Source organism: Heterocephalus glaber, unplaced genomic scaffold (genome assembly GCF_053883595.1).
Source record: "Heterocephalus glaber isolate CG9 unplaced genomic scaffold, H.glaber_assembly_v1.0 deba00001564, whole genome shotgun sequence".
NCBI lineage: Eukaryota > Metazoa > Chordata > Mammalia > Rodentia > Bathyergidae > Heterocephalus > Heterocephalus glaber.
Window position 1 is genome coordinate 8,750,641 of NW_028258351.1, and position 13,760 is coordinate 8,764,400.

General features: G+C 51.1%; 1 protein-coding gene across 6 annotated transcripts in view; it reads right to left on the reverse strand.

Moving 5' to 3' along the window:
- Positions 1-7,661: 7,661 nt before the first annotated feature.
- Positions 7,662-13,760, reverse strand: part of Rab11fip4 (RAB11 family interacting protein 4) — a 122,348-nt gene continuing 116,249 nt past the window's right edge. For all 6 annotated transcript variants that reach the window (XM_004870695.4, XM_087191936.1, XM_087191937.1 and 3 more), the window contains one exon: positions 7,662-13,295. In XM_004870695.4, coding sequence (XP_004870752.4) covers positions 13,179-13,295 — 117 coding nt within the window. In that variant the 3' untranslated portion in view covers positions 7,662-13,178. The remainder of the gene's footprint in view (positions 13,296-13,760) is intronic.

Sequence of the window (13,760 nt, forward strand, 5' to 3'; positions counted from 1 at the left end):
TAGGAAGTGCTGGGAGTGAGGAGGGAGGATTAAGATTTTAAATGAGAAGTCAGGCATTGGCTGGGGATTTAGCTCAGTGGTTCCGCCACCTGCCTCAAAAGCACAAGGTCCCGAGTTTGATCCCCAGTACCAAAAAAAAAGCCAAGGTCCTGAGTTCGATCCCTGATACCAAAAAGAAAAGACAGGCATGGTGGCACAGGCCTATACTGTAGTCCCAGCACTTGAGAGGCTGAGGCAGAAGGATTGCCACAAGTGTAAGGCCAGCCTGAACTTAATGAGGGGGATGGGATAGATGTAGTCACACATTTTTTGCACCTTTGTTCATCCCCAGGTGGGGTTAAACCCTCCATACAGGAGGCCACATGGTTTGCTTTGACCAAAAGAATGTGGCAAAAATGATGTGTATGTTGAAACTTAAGCCTTAAGGCACCTTGAAGCTTTTCCCTCCACCATCTTACAGCCACTGGCCCAAAAACTCGTTCTGAGGATGGCAGTCCAGCTATAGGGGACAAGGCCAGCACCACCTGCCGGACAGGGCCATCTCAGCCTCCCGCTGAGCTAGGCTTCTGCTGAATGCAGCTCCAACCCAGCTGAGGAACCCCTCACCTAACTCACAAAGGAAAAACACAAATCATTCTTGCTGGAAGCCAAGGTCTGAGGGGGTTTGTGACACAATAGCAGTAACCTATTGCCACAGGAGATCACGTAAGGTCACACACCTTTCTGTTCCAGGTGTGTGGGCTGGTTGTTTGCATGGAGTAGATAAATCGTTAGTGATGCTAATCAGTGTGGCACGGGCTACACCCAGTGTCCCCTCTGCCACCATTTAATCTGTCTCCTCATCCACACAATAAGGGCCATTAGGCACAGCCCTGCATTAATTAAAAATTGAAGAAGCTTCTTCATTATTTACTGCTAAAGTTAACGCAAGTTAACCCTCTTCCTTGGGCAGAGGGCTCAGTAGCAACCTGACACGTTTCCCTTTGATCCCCTTTCACAGCCAGCAGAGAGTTCTAAATTGACTCTGCTAATGAGGGGGAGAAGTTAATGCAATTTGAAGTCTTTTGCAGAGTGTGTGGCCTCATTTGTTAGATTGCTTTTCATACTTAGAGTTAGCAGCTTAGATTCTTCTTTCTTTCATCCCCTTCTCGTATTTAGTTCCGTTACCTTTTCCTGACTCTTCTACTTGTTTGTGTTTACTCTTATTTTGATGCTTCAAGGGACAGAGAGGGCTCACGAGCAGAGCATATCATGGAATAAATACAACCAGGCCTTCTGCAAAGTCCCCTAAGATGGTAGAATCCTCAGCAAGCATCACCCCAAAGCAGCTGCAGCCTTTGGGGATCGCTGTGGTGGGCAGTCAGGATTTCTGATGAGGCTCCTGAGCAGCAGCAGCCCTGCTTGGTTGGCATCAGGGGACTGATGGACCAGTCACTGCCCCTGTTTGGTCCTGCTTGGGTGGATCTTCAGAGGAGCAATCTGGTGGAGGGGAAACTAGAAGACCTGCCATTTCAGGCTATAGAACCAACTACCCCAATACTCCCAGCTGAAAACGACGACTCATTTTTCTGGGTCTGTGGGCTGATTAGGCAGTTCTGTGTCTGGCATTGTCCAGGGTGTTGAGACAGGTGGAAGGCCTGACACACTGCCTCCTGTGCAGACTGGGGCCACGTTCTCCTTCACGTGGCAGCCAGGCCCTCCCTCCTGGAAGATGCACTTCAACAGAAGCTGCTCACCTTCCGAAGGCCAGAGCTCACAAGTCCCAGAATGCCACTTCTGCAACAGCAGTGCATTTTTCATGTATCATCAAAGCAGCCCCAGCCCAGATTCAAGGGGAAGGAAATAAACACCTGGGGTTAGGGGGCAGGGACCAAAAGCTGCACACAAGTAGGGAATAAGTGGAGGGGGTCTCTCTTTAGTTGTCGTCACACTTGTCATTCCCTAGTGGTGACTTTGAGTGCAGGTACTGACTTGGGCCTGGGGCTGCATCCTACAGAAGATGCAGAGATGCAAAATGGGGCAGAGTCAGCAACTGACCCGTGTAGGGCTGCCTAGTGGGACAGGTTGGACAGATCTTTCCAGACTCGTGCCCGGACAGCTTCCTGAGTCCATGCTCACAATCCACCCCCGACTGGAGAACAAAGACCTAAGGGTCTGGTCCAGGCCCTGCTGGAGACTGGCTGAATCCAGCTTGGTCCGTGGGGTGGTGTGCTGAGCTGCACCAGCTGGGAAAGTCAACCCAAAAATACGGCCAAGCCAGGGCTATGGAGAGAAAGGAACCTTTTGCCATTCTTTTTTTTTTTTTTTTTTTTTGGTACCGGGGATCGAACTCGGATCCTTGTGCTTGCAACACAGGCAGCGAAACCACTGAGCTAAATCCCTGGCCCAGGAACCCTTTGCCATTGTTGGTGGAAGTGTAGACTGGTGCAACCACTGCGGAAATCTGTATGGAGATACCTCAAAGAACTAGGGCCAGAGGTCCCATTTGACCCCGCTATTCCCCTGCTGGGGATCTTCCCGAAAGAAAAGGATCATATCACAGTGATATATGAGGTATGTTTATAGGGGCACAGTTTGTAATAGCTACAGCTTTGAAACAGCCCAAGTACCCATCAACTGGAGACTGGATAAAGAAAATTGAAAGAAAAGCCGAAACAGGAGCACCTGAGGCAGGACTTTATTGGGGATGGAGCTGCCGGGCTGCCTCGAACAATGGTGAGAGAGGGTGAGACTAACTGGGGTGAGGTTTATATAGGGCGGTGCAGCGGGGAGAGTAACCTGATAGTTGAGCAGTTTGGACCCCTGGTGCTTGGAAGGGGAGGATCATGTGGGTAGCAGGGCGGAGCAACAAGTTAGGTTTTGCTTCTCCAGAGCGGGTAGGTTTCACCCCTCCCCCGCAAGTGGCTCATTTCCATAAGCGGCTCATTTCCATAAGCGGGAACCGTTTTAGGATCGGGAGCCATTTTAGAAGGTGGGACTGTTGAGGTCATTTTGTCTGGTAGAGAACTCTAACAAAAATGTGTTTTTTAAATAAAATGGAGTACTACTCACCCACAAAGAATGAGAAATTAGAGACATTTATAGCTAAATGGATGCACATTGAGGACATACTCTTAAGTGAAATAAACAGGACACACATGTATAAATACCGAAGTTTCTCTAGTGTAAGAAACTGAAAGTGTAAATAAGGATTAAAATGAATAATGGATAATGTGAAATAGGAAGAAAAGGTCTAAAAGGGTAGGGGAAGTGGGAGGGGTAGGGGAAAGGAAAAAATATGAGATAAATAAATGGAGCCTGGGATTTAGCTCAGTCTGCCGCCTGACTTGCAAGCGCAAGGACCCGAGTTTAATCCCCGGTACCAAAAAAAACCAAAGAAATAAATGGAAACAAAGCGTTTGCAAATAGGGAGGGGTGGAGGGGGTGAAGGGAGGGCAGGGGAATGGGAAAAAAATAAGAACCAAGATACATCATGTACAGGTCCAAGTTCCCAATGATGAATGTAAATGTATTCTATACCTAAAATGTACCAATAAAAGAAAAAGAAAATACAGCCAAGTGGGAGGCAACTGGAGAAGTTCAGAGAGTCACAAGGCAGGGGATGGGGTTCACAGGTTCACTGGGGCTTAGTGTCATTCAACAGACTGCCATAGGTGATACATGCCTGTAATCGCAGTGATATAGGGGGAAGAGACGTAACTCCCAAACTTACTACATATCTGAAACTGGAGTTCGTGTTCTCTGAAATCGAAGAATGAATTCTAGGAATAACGGAGGTTAAGAGCAGGAAAATTTATTGAGAGAAAGATAGCTTCTTCCTAAGAGAGACAGAAGGTGGACTGGAAAGTGGGCTCCCCGCCCACCCCACTTTTCAAAGTTGTTTTATACAGCAAACCCATGAGATGAGGCGGGTGCAAAGTGGCACAAAACTATTAAGACCCAATGGAAATTTACAAGGGGGGCATGAGGTGGGACAAAACCATGACCAGCCAATAAGATTACAAGTCCGGTCACCCAGGTAATACTGATTAAATGGGGATCAAATGGGAAAACAAGTCGCATACAAGGAATTTCCCATTTAGAGTATCAATCACTGCTATCCATCTCCAAGGGAAGTAGTGCCTCTTCTTTTTATAATGCTAACCAGCGAATGTGCCTCAATTGTTCTCCATGTTGGCTCCTCACTGTGTTGGCTCCTAGAGGGCTGGCACCTTGAGGACTGGGGCCTTTAGGGAGGGCCCCTGTCTAACTGCCTAAAAGATTCTAATTAACTTACCTATCTACAATACCAGCACTCTCGGAGGCTGAGGCAGGAGGAATGCAAATTCAAGCCCACCACGGGGAACAAAAACCTGTTTCAGAATAAATAACCACAAAACTCCCACAACAATAACAAAAGGCAGCAAAACCTTAGATCTGTACTGCACATGTACAGACTTTTCCTTGTCATTATTCCTTAACACAGTACTGTATAACATTTGCACAGCATTTACATTGTATTAGATTATTATGTGTAGTCTCCAGGGGTTTTCCCCTTAGTATTAGGGACTGAACCCAGGGGTGCTGAACTACTATGTGACATACCCATCCTTTTTTATTTTTTATTTTGGGGGAAGTTAATTTCTTACTCCTTGCAAAATTATTTAGGCTGGCCTTAAGCTTGCAATCCTCCCACCTTAGTTCCTGAATAGCTGGGATTACAGGCATGTGCCACTGTGGCTGGCCATAGACATAATTTAAAGGGTATATGTACGTTATATGCAAGTACTACACCATTTTCTGTAAGGGATTGAGCATCCAAGGGTTTTGGTTATCTGCTGGGGGTCCTGGAATGAATTCCCTGTAGATAGCAAGGGACACAGAGGGAGGATGATATTAGCCACTTATTGGAGGCTCCTGTGGGGCAAACCCTGGATTAGGCACAGGACCTAGGGAGTGGAGGAAGGGATAATACCTCATCTCAGATCCCCTGGGCTGGAGTATACCAGCAACCAGCTGGCCCGACCAAAAGAGGACCCATCTGGGCCCTCAAACAAGCCCCCAGGCACTAATTAGGCCTGTGGATCCAATGGTCAGGGGTGCTGCCGTGTGGGGCTCCCCTGGGCCCAGGCCCTGAACTCTGGCATCAGCAGGGGTGGCTTTCTCCACCCTTTGTGGTCTTATAATCACTTTCGGAGAAGTGACTACCCAAAACCAGAAAGAAAAACTCATTCTCATACACCAAAAACAAAGGAAAAATCTTGTTTTGTTTGTTTGCAGTGCTGTGGATCCAACCCAGGGCTTCATGCATGCTACCAAGTGCTCTACCACTGAGCCATGCCCCCAGCCAGGAAAAGGAATCTTACCTGTTATGGACTGAACTGTCTCATCCTGCCCAACTAAGCGGAAGCCCTAACTACAGTAGATGTGACTATGGGGGGGGGGTGTAATTAAGATGAAATGAGGCCATAAAGCTGAGCCTTAACCCAATAACACTAGGCAAATAGACAGCTAACACCAGAGACCTCTCTGTCTGAGGGGACACAGAGGGCAGGTTGTGACTTGTAGGCAGAGGGTAGAGGCTTCACTGACCCAGCCCTGTGGGGACTTTGATCTGAAACCTGCAGCCCCCAGAACCTTGAGGAAACACACATGTGTGGTGGAAGCCTCCTGGTCGGTGGTGCTCTGCCAGGGCAGTCCAGCAGCACTCATCCCCGAGGCCACAGCTTTGCTGCTCACCACCCAGCTCTGAACCTCAGGCTGGGCCTGGACTCTCCCTGGCTAAACCCTTCAGCTGTTCTGCTACTGTTTTCCGCTGTTGGCTGTTAGCTCCTCCCAGGTCTGGGCCCTACTGCCTGATGTCCCCTCTCCAGGTTCTACCCTCCCCACTTCTCCGGCCCCAGCCTCCCTCACCTGGCTGTCTGACTCCTCCAGGTTTCCAGGGAAGCCTCCCTGACTCCATGACTCATCCTGGTGCCCTTCTTAAGCACCAGGAGCCTCACTTTGGGCTACACACTGATGTCACCCAGGGGGCTTTACAATGCTCCCCCTCAACCCAATCAGAATCATGGGGTGGGTTGTATTTGTGGGTTTTAAAATATGCAGGTGATTCAAATGTGCAGCCGGAGTGTAAGAACCTCATCTGAACATCCTGAGAGATATCCTGAGAGGTCCCGGTGCGGTCAGGGTGGGGAGTGGGTCTGTTTTGCTCACTAGTGGGCCCAGCACCCCCTCCTCACCGGGCACCGTTAGGCACTGGCGAAACATGTGCTTGATGTTTCACCCCCCTAACCCCAGCATCCTGCAGAGGCTGAGCTCTCTCCAGTGGTTGCCCCTTTAGATTCTACAGCCCCCTTGGGCTCTGCTGAAAGCCCCCTTCCGCAGGGAAGCTGTCCCTGAGCCCTGACCAGGCTACATCCCCTTGGCCCCAGCTCCCAAAGCCCCCCTGACCTTCCCTCTCAGTGCTATCTGTTGCCCTGGGAATGGGTTCTCTCTCCTCTCTCCTGTGAATTTTGGGACTCCCAGAGGCCTTGCCTGTGCCAACCTCAGTGCCTGGAACAAGTGGTGCTCAGTGGATTGGTGTTGGTTGGTTGAATGGCTTCTACACCCAGATATCTTTACCCACCCAGGAGACTTTGGCCTGGGCCCAGCAGATGCCCCCAAAGGCTCTCTACCCTAGGGCCTGTGATTGGTGGGATCTGACAATCAAACTCCTTTGCAGTGCCGGGGGCTCCGGGGGGTGCCGGATGACATCTTTTGTAACAGTAAGGACTGCTGGACGCAGGTGAGTGGGGAGGGCACCTGGGGGAGGGAGGAACCTGTACACTTTCTCTCACTTCTCTCCAGAAGCCAGTCCAACGTCCTCCTCCAGTAGGTGTTGTGAGTCATGTCCCCCCAAAAGACACATTGAAGTCCTCATATGGGACCTGTGAATGGGACCTTATTTGGAAACAGGGCCTCTGCAGATGTCATCAAATTAAGATGAGGCTAACAATTATCTGAAACTCAATTCAAATTAATTGGGCTGTCCTGTATTTTTAGTGGACAAATGTGGAGACCCTAGCTGGGAAGGACAGAATACAGGTTGAGAACCCACAGTTCCCAGTGTTTGATGATGGCTCCCCCGGGCCTAGAAGGTGGTGGAAACTCAAGAGTGGGGACCTGTGGTGGAGGTCCTGTTACGAGATGGAGCATCTGGGCCAAGATCCTGGGCTTGTGAAGCCATTTGGGTACATGGAGTCCTAGAATAGGAAGGGGCAGACGAGGAGAGGGTAGAATGGGTGGCCCAAACCAGGGTCACCTTGGGACTCGAGGGCATGGCAGAGCCCAACACTGGCAGGTCTGAAACAAGGCTCAAGTGGAGGGTGCGGGCCTATGACCCAGGGGAGTCACGGAGGCTGTTGGGTAGGAAGCACAGCCCTGGGGCCCCACCAGACAGACCATGGGAAGCCCTTCCTGGGAAACACAGTTAGCAAGGACAAACTTTTCAAACATCAAGGGCCCCAGGCTGGAATGGGGACCTTGCAGGGCTTCTCAGATTCACATCTCCTCCCCTTGGGAACAGCAGGCATCACACTGGCGGGGCCTGCTCCTGGTGAGGGAGAAGTCACTGTGAACCCGGAACCAGGTGCCAGGCTTTGCCTCTTCCCCATCCTCCCTCAACCACAGAAACTCACAGCAAGTCAGGCAAGAAAAGCCAACGGTTTATTTACACCTTGGTCTGTACATTACAGTTCCCTGGAAGGTGCCTGCCGTGGAGAGCCTGCTCCCTTCTGGAAGGAAGCAGGCTTCAGGCGAAGAGCTCAGGACCTGGGACTCCACCTTGGGGCCTCAGCCCACACTCCCTCCCCTGGACCTGAACATGGAGGTCCTCCTCTGGCCCCAGAGCTCTTTCCAGACATAGGTTCCTGGGGCAAAAACCAAGCTGAATCCCACAGAGAGTCAAAAGCCATCTAACCAACCCTTGGGCACTAGGCCATGGGGGCAGTTTTTCCGCCTGGGCCCCGGAGACCCTGCCCGGAGTGGGAGGGGCTGAGGCCTCACTCGAGTATTGTCCCATCAAGGTCCTGACAGTCTGGGATTATTAATGGCACTCTGGTCTGAGCACCTTCAGCAGACAGGGGCTGGGCAGGTATTAAGAGCAGGCAGGGAGGGCAGCAGTCTCTTCCTTCAGCCCTACTGGGGTCCACAGCTGTTCCATACACCAGAGGCAGTGGAGTTTTGCTAAGCATGGGGAACCACACAGCCAGGGCTTCCTCTGGGGCAGAGTGGGTACCGGAGCTGCTGCAGCTCTGCAACATCCCTGCCCGGGCCGATGCCCCAGGTTAAAAGTGCACTCTGCCGCCTATAAATATTCACATCAACACAGGAAGAGGTTTGTGGGAGAAGCTGCTTTACACAAAGTTACCCTTTTCTGGGAAGCAAGGCTTCTAAACTACCTGCAGGCTCGATGAGGGACTAAGCACCCCCAGACCTAAGACAATGAACAATTCTGTACAAAGTGACGGTGTCTACAAGACTGCGCAAGCCAAGGGGAAGCGGGCCTGATCCTCCCTCAGGAGATGTGCCTGCGAGCAAGGCCTTACAAGGTGGGGGCACGGGGCCACAAAGAAGATGAGTGCTACACATTTCCGGGGCAGGGGAGGGAAGGAGAGGAGAGGGGACGTAGAAAACAGGGCAGAGGGTAACGTGGAGAATCCTGTACAGTGGTGACAGGGAAGAAGGCACACGGACAGGGACCCCAAACCATGCAGACAAAAATCACAGCCTGTGCAGCACAGCAAAGCAGATGGTCCCAGCAGGAGACAGGGTCACCCCTAGGACATCAGCACTTAGACCTGTAGGAGGGGTGGCCTGGGATGCCATCCCTAGCTGGGTCTGACACCCCAGCATTACGGTCACAATGGAGAGGAGCCTACAAGGTTGGGGCAGTGAGGTCACATGGGAAACCTAGTACCCAGGAAGGACAGTGGCATTACCCTCCACCAGGGTCACAGGGCGAGAAACAAACTCTCCTCCAACGCAGTTGTTTTCTCAGGTGGGCAGCGAGAGGACGGCAGGAGGGCCTCGGGGTTGTCCTGCCAGGCAGGGAGGGCAAGCCCATGGTTTCAGTCCCTACTGCCTCGCACCGGCTGCTTCTGTCACCAGTGCATGCTTAGCAGGATGTCAGGACCAGGAGGTCCCTGAGATCAGTGCTCCAAGGGAAGGGCATGGCACGTCTAACTTGAGGACCTCTGTGGGACACACGTCAGTCTTACTAGTCTTAAGTGCCATGTTAGAGGGGAGACCGTGGGTCCCAAGGGGAGCCTGGGAGTGAAGACTGTGGAGGAGGCCAGCACCAAAGTCCTAAATGGCCCCTCTTCAACCCAGACTCCACCTCGGCCCTCTGCAGGGTTGCTGGGGACCTGCCAGGCACTCATTTTCTTCACAGGAGGGCCACCCCAAACTCTGGCCTATTCCAGTCACATCTACAGTTAGGGTTAAAACTGCCAATGTCTCACACTCACAGCACAAAAAGAGGACTGGATTTCTCTCTACTCCACCAGGCCTTGCTGGAGGCTTTGGCTGTCAGGAAATAGGCAGAATCCACAGAGCCAGTGTCCCCTCCTGCTCTGTGGTATAAGCAGGTGGCTGCTGTGGCCAAGGCTGCTTTCAGGGGGACGGCGCGCAGCTGACTGTTGTATTCCCACTGTGGAATGAGTCCTGGTCAGTACGTCACGACACGTGTCACTTAGGACTCCAGGGGTACCAGGCAGAGACCCTGCCACCCACTCAGTCTTGCTAGCCTCCTGGCTCTGAGAACAGCAAGAGCCACCAGTCCTGAAGGCACCTGGCCTCCCATCCTGAGGCAAGGACCATTCAACAGCATCAGCACCAGAAAAAGCCACCATGGACTGTCCCAGCAGAGGGTCCACTCTCTAGCCTAGGTTCAACAAGCCCCATTTCCTCTCCCTTTGGGCAACAACCTTCTAGAACAAAGGGGTCTCCCCTTGAGCCACACCTCAGCATCACTGGGGAAGTATGTACAAATTCAGTTGAATCCGAGCCACAGGGTGGGGTGGGGCTGCCCAGTCATCAGAGCTTTCAGAATTCCCAGGAGACTCCAGGGCACAGCCAAAGCTGCAAACCTCTCTTCCAGGACACAGTGCTCAGGAGGTTCTTGAGCTCTGTCTTTGAAGTATGTCAGAAATGCAATCAGGAAAAAAGAATCTCTTTGACAATTCTCAAGTAAATCTACCAGTTTAACATAAATGGCCACTGCAAAGTTTAAAAAAACTGCTAATTTTGTTTGGTTTCCAACTCAATACAAGGACAGCTTAGTGTCAGGTAAAATGTATGTCTTTTTTTGGGGGGGAGGGTACCGGACATTGAACTCGGGTCCCTGCACTTGCACAGCAGGCAGCAAAACCATTGAGCTAAATCCTCAGCCCTCCAGCTTTTTTTTTTCTTTTGTACCGGGGATTGAACTCAGGACCTTGTGCTTTCGAGGCCGGCATCGGAACCACTGAGCTAAATCCCCGGCCCACCAGCTCTATTTTTTGAGATAAGGTCTTGTTGTATTGCCCAAGTTGGCCTCAAACTTGCAATCCTCCTGCCTCAGCCTCCTCAGTAGCTGGAATTACAGATGTGTGCTACTTCACTTGACTCAAAAGGTACCTCTTCTACAAAACCCCCCACTTCTCTCAACCGAGAAAAAAACCACCTGTAACTTCAGGCAAAGTTCTGCTAATTCCTATTTGTTGGGATTGCCAGGTTTGACAAAAACAAATGAAAATAAACAGAAAATCTCACCCACCCCCTAGATACAACGCCCAGTTAAATTAGAGTCAGCTGGAATACCTGTAAAATATTTCAAGACCTGAGCCACACCTACAGTAATTAAACCAGAACATCTGGTAATTCAAATTTTTAAAAGCTTATTTTCAGTATGTCCCAAGGGTGGCATGGATCATGCATATTCTAAAAGTTAAAAATTATTTGTTGTTCAAATTTGTCCTATCAAGCACAGCTCTGGAGCCTGCCCCAGGGGCTGGGGAACTAAGACCCCCTCAGGTTAACTTTCAAGTCCAGAAGTGCACTTCAAAAACATACATGATCTTAAAAAACCAAGTTGACAGATGAGGTTTTGTAAGACGTACATCCTGGCTGAAGGAAGGAAGAAGGCTGGCATTAACTGGAGGCGATATATGGAATGCAGGTCCTCTGTTAAAAGGCCCTCTTCAGAGGCCTCTGTGGCACTGGGCTAGGTCTAGGTGCCTTTCAGACTTGGCATTTCCTGGGGTAGTCCATTCCCATGGCACCCCCTACAGGGAGGAGCTGGCAGGACAGGCTGCCAGTGTTGTTTTCTTCCTCTACCGACTCTGACCATGGCCTCTGCTGCCTTCTCTGGAATTCTGCACCAATGCAGCTAAGGAGCATACACAATTCCATGTGTAAAATACTCCTCCCTGGACTAAGCTCTCCACAGACCAGGACCCTGACTTGGCTGGCTCCTGTGGGACACCTTCCAAAATCAAACCCAGACCTACACCATGCCATGTCTTTTATCTTTAAGTCATGGCCTCCTAGCAAATTCTCAAGACACCCACTCCTCAGGCCCTCTCTGCCTGTGTCCCCTCAGACCCTCAGGGGAGCCCAAGGAGACCTGGATCCCAAGAGCAGAGGCTCCCAAGGACCAACCCTCACCCCTCTGCTGGGCATGGGTGGTTCCAGTCCTGAGAAGACCAAACCTCATACATAAGATTAAAAAGTAATCATGAAATCTAACAAAAGCACAAGTTGACTGGGATGGAGTGAAGATCGGTTCTGGCCACAGCCCTGCTTCTGTCAAGCAGGGAGCACACCCAAGTCCACAAGGCCTCCTCCGGCCCTTCGACCCTCCCTTCTCTCCACACACCTCCCTGCCCCTCCCCAACATGCCCAAACCTTCCTTCTTACACTACATGTGCTGAAGAAAACAAGAAACTACAGGGGAAGAAGTAAAGCCATATGTGTTTATATCGATTCGGGTTAAGGAAATGAATCACAAGCTATAAAATTGAGATAAACTGGAAAATTTAAAGGAAAGTATTGTTTCTACTCCCAGCCACCCAGAACAAAAGATCACATTAAAAAATCCATGGTGTGAATTCCCACCATGGGCCAGAAGGGAGGAAGACAGGTTTCCCTGCAACTCTGCTGACTATACCCTGCCCTCCCTGATGTAGCAGAGCTCCCCAGTAGAGAAGCAGATACAAGTGCGTTCCTCAGGGCTGGAACGGGACCTCGTTACTTCCCAGGGGCACCCAGAGCTCAGACCCTGAGACCCAGCCCAAAACCTGCTCTCAGTAGGCTGAATGGAGCCATGATGGGCCCCCATCAAGATACACCTGCAGGGAGCGGGCTCCTCCCTGGAAATCATTTCTTTGGTTGCCTGATGTCAACGCTGGCCTCAGACACCTCGAGGTCCCAATCTTCTTCCCCACTTTCCTTTTTCATTTCTTTATTTTATACCCAAGTGAATGCTTCTTCTATTTCACTGTTTTCAAAACAAAACAAAAACAGAAAAGGGAGGTAGGTAAGCAGGGACGGAGAGGGCAAAGAGAACCTAAAAATGCCAAGAACCCTACCACACGAGGACGGCCTGTGCCACTGCCCAGTGAACCTGAGTCCTCTGGGCCTCGTGCACCCCAACCACACAGGGCCACCCATGGGGCAGGAGCTCTCCCACAACCTTCCTCCTTGCCATGCCTCCCCACCTGGATGTGAAAAGTGGCCAGAGAGCCTGGCAAGGCCAAGCAAACTCCTGGGAAAGGTCACCATCTTGGTAAGAGCCAGCTCACTAGAGTATTTCCTCATCCTTATCCCCAGAGGTAGAATCATTTTACCCAGTATCTGCAACACATGCTTCCAGTTCTCATTATTACAGTAACTCCTGAGAGCACACCCTGCCCCCACACTTCCAGTGTCCACTGCCCCTGCAAAGGGGCCACAAAGTGCAGGCGCAGCTCACTGTGCAGGTGCCACTAACAACCATTGCCCCATGCTCACCCCACCATGGGCATGCTCACAGCCTCCCCACACATACACCAGCACATGGTAGGCATGGCGGCCAGAGGTACATTTATAGCGTGAATGTGAGTGTGGAGCCAGCCCCATGTCCTCGAGCAGGGCTGCCCCTTAGTCCTGGGGTCCTGAGGCTGCTTTGCAGCTAGCCTGGCTCAGTGTTTGATCTCCAGAATGGAAGGGTTGTGGTCCAGGATGGCCAGGATAATCTTGTCCATGTACTGCCTCAGCCGAAAGTTGATCTCCTCCTGCTCCTTTAGGGCTTCCATGAGCTGAAGGAATAGGAAGGATGGTCAGGGGCTGGACCTGGGCTGGGCTTCAGCCCAGACTCCCAGACTTGGGGTGGGCCAGTGCCCGATGACAAGAGGGGCCCTAGTTTAGGTGGCCCCTGATCAACCTCGGCACTCAGAGGCCAGGACAATTGTCTGTGGCAATGTAATTGGTCTGTGGAGCGGCCAGGATGCAGGTGATCTTTCACAAAGGTTAAGAACACTAGCAAAAGGTATGTGTAATGCAGATTCATATTCATTGCTTTTTTTTGGTACTGGAGATCGAACTCAGGTCCTTGCACTTGCATAGCAAGTGTCGAAACCACTGAGCTAAATCCCCAGCCCTGGAAATTCATACTCACAGCCCCAAACCCAAGACTCCTGGGGCTGCCAGCTGTCTGCCTATGAGGGCCCCCTCCCCACCCCAGTCCTGCCCTTCACTCAGGCAGTCCTCAGCATGTCCTTTAG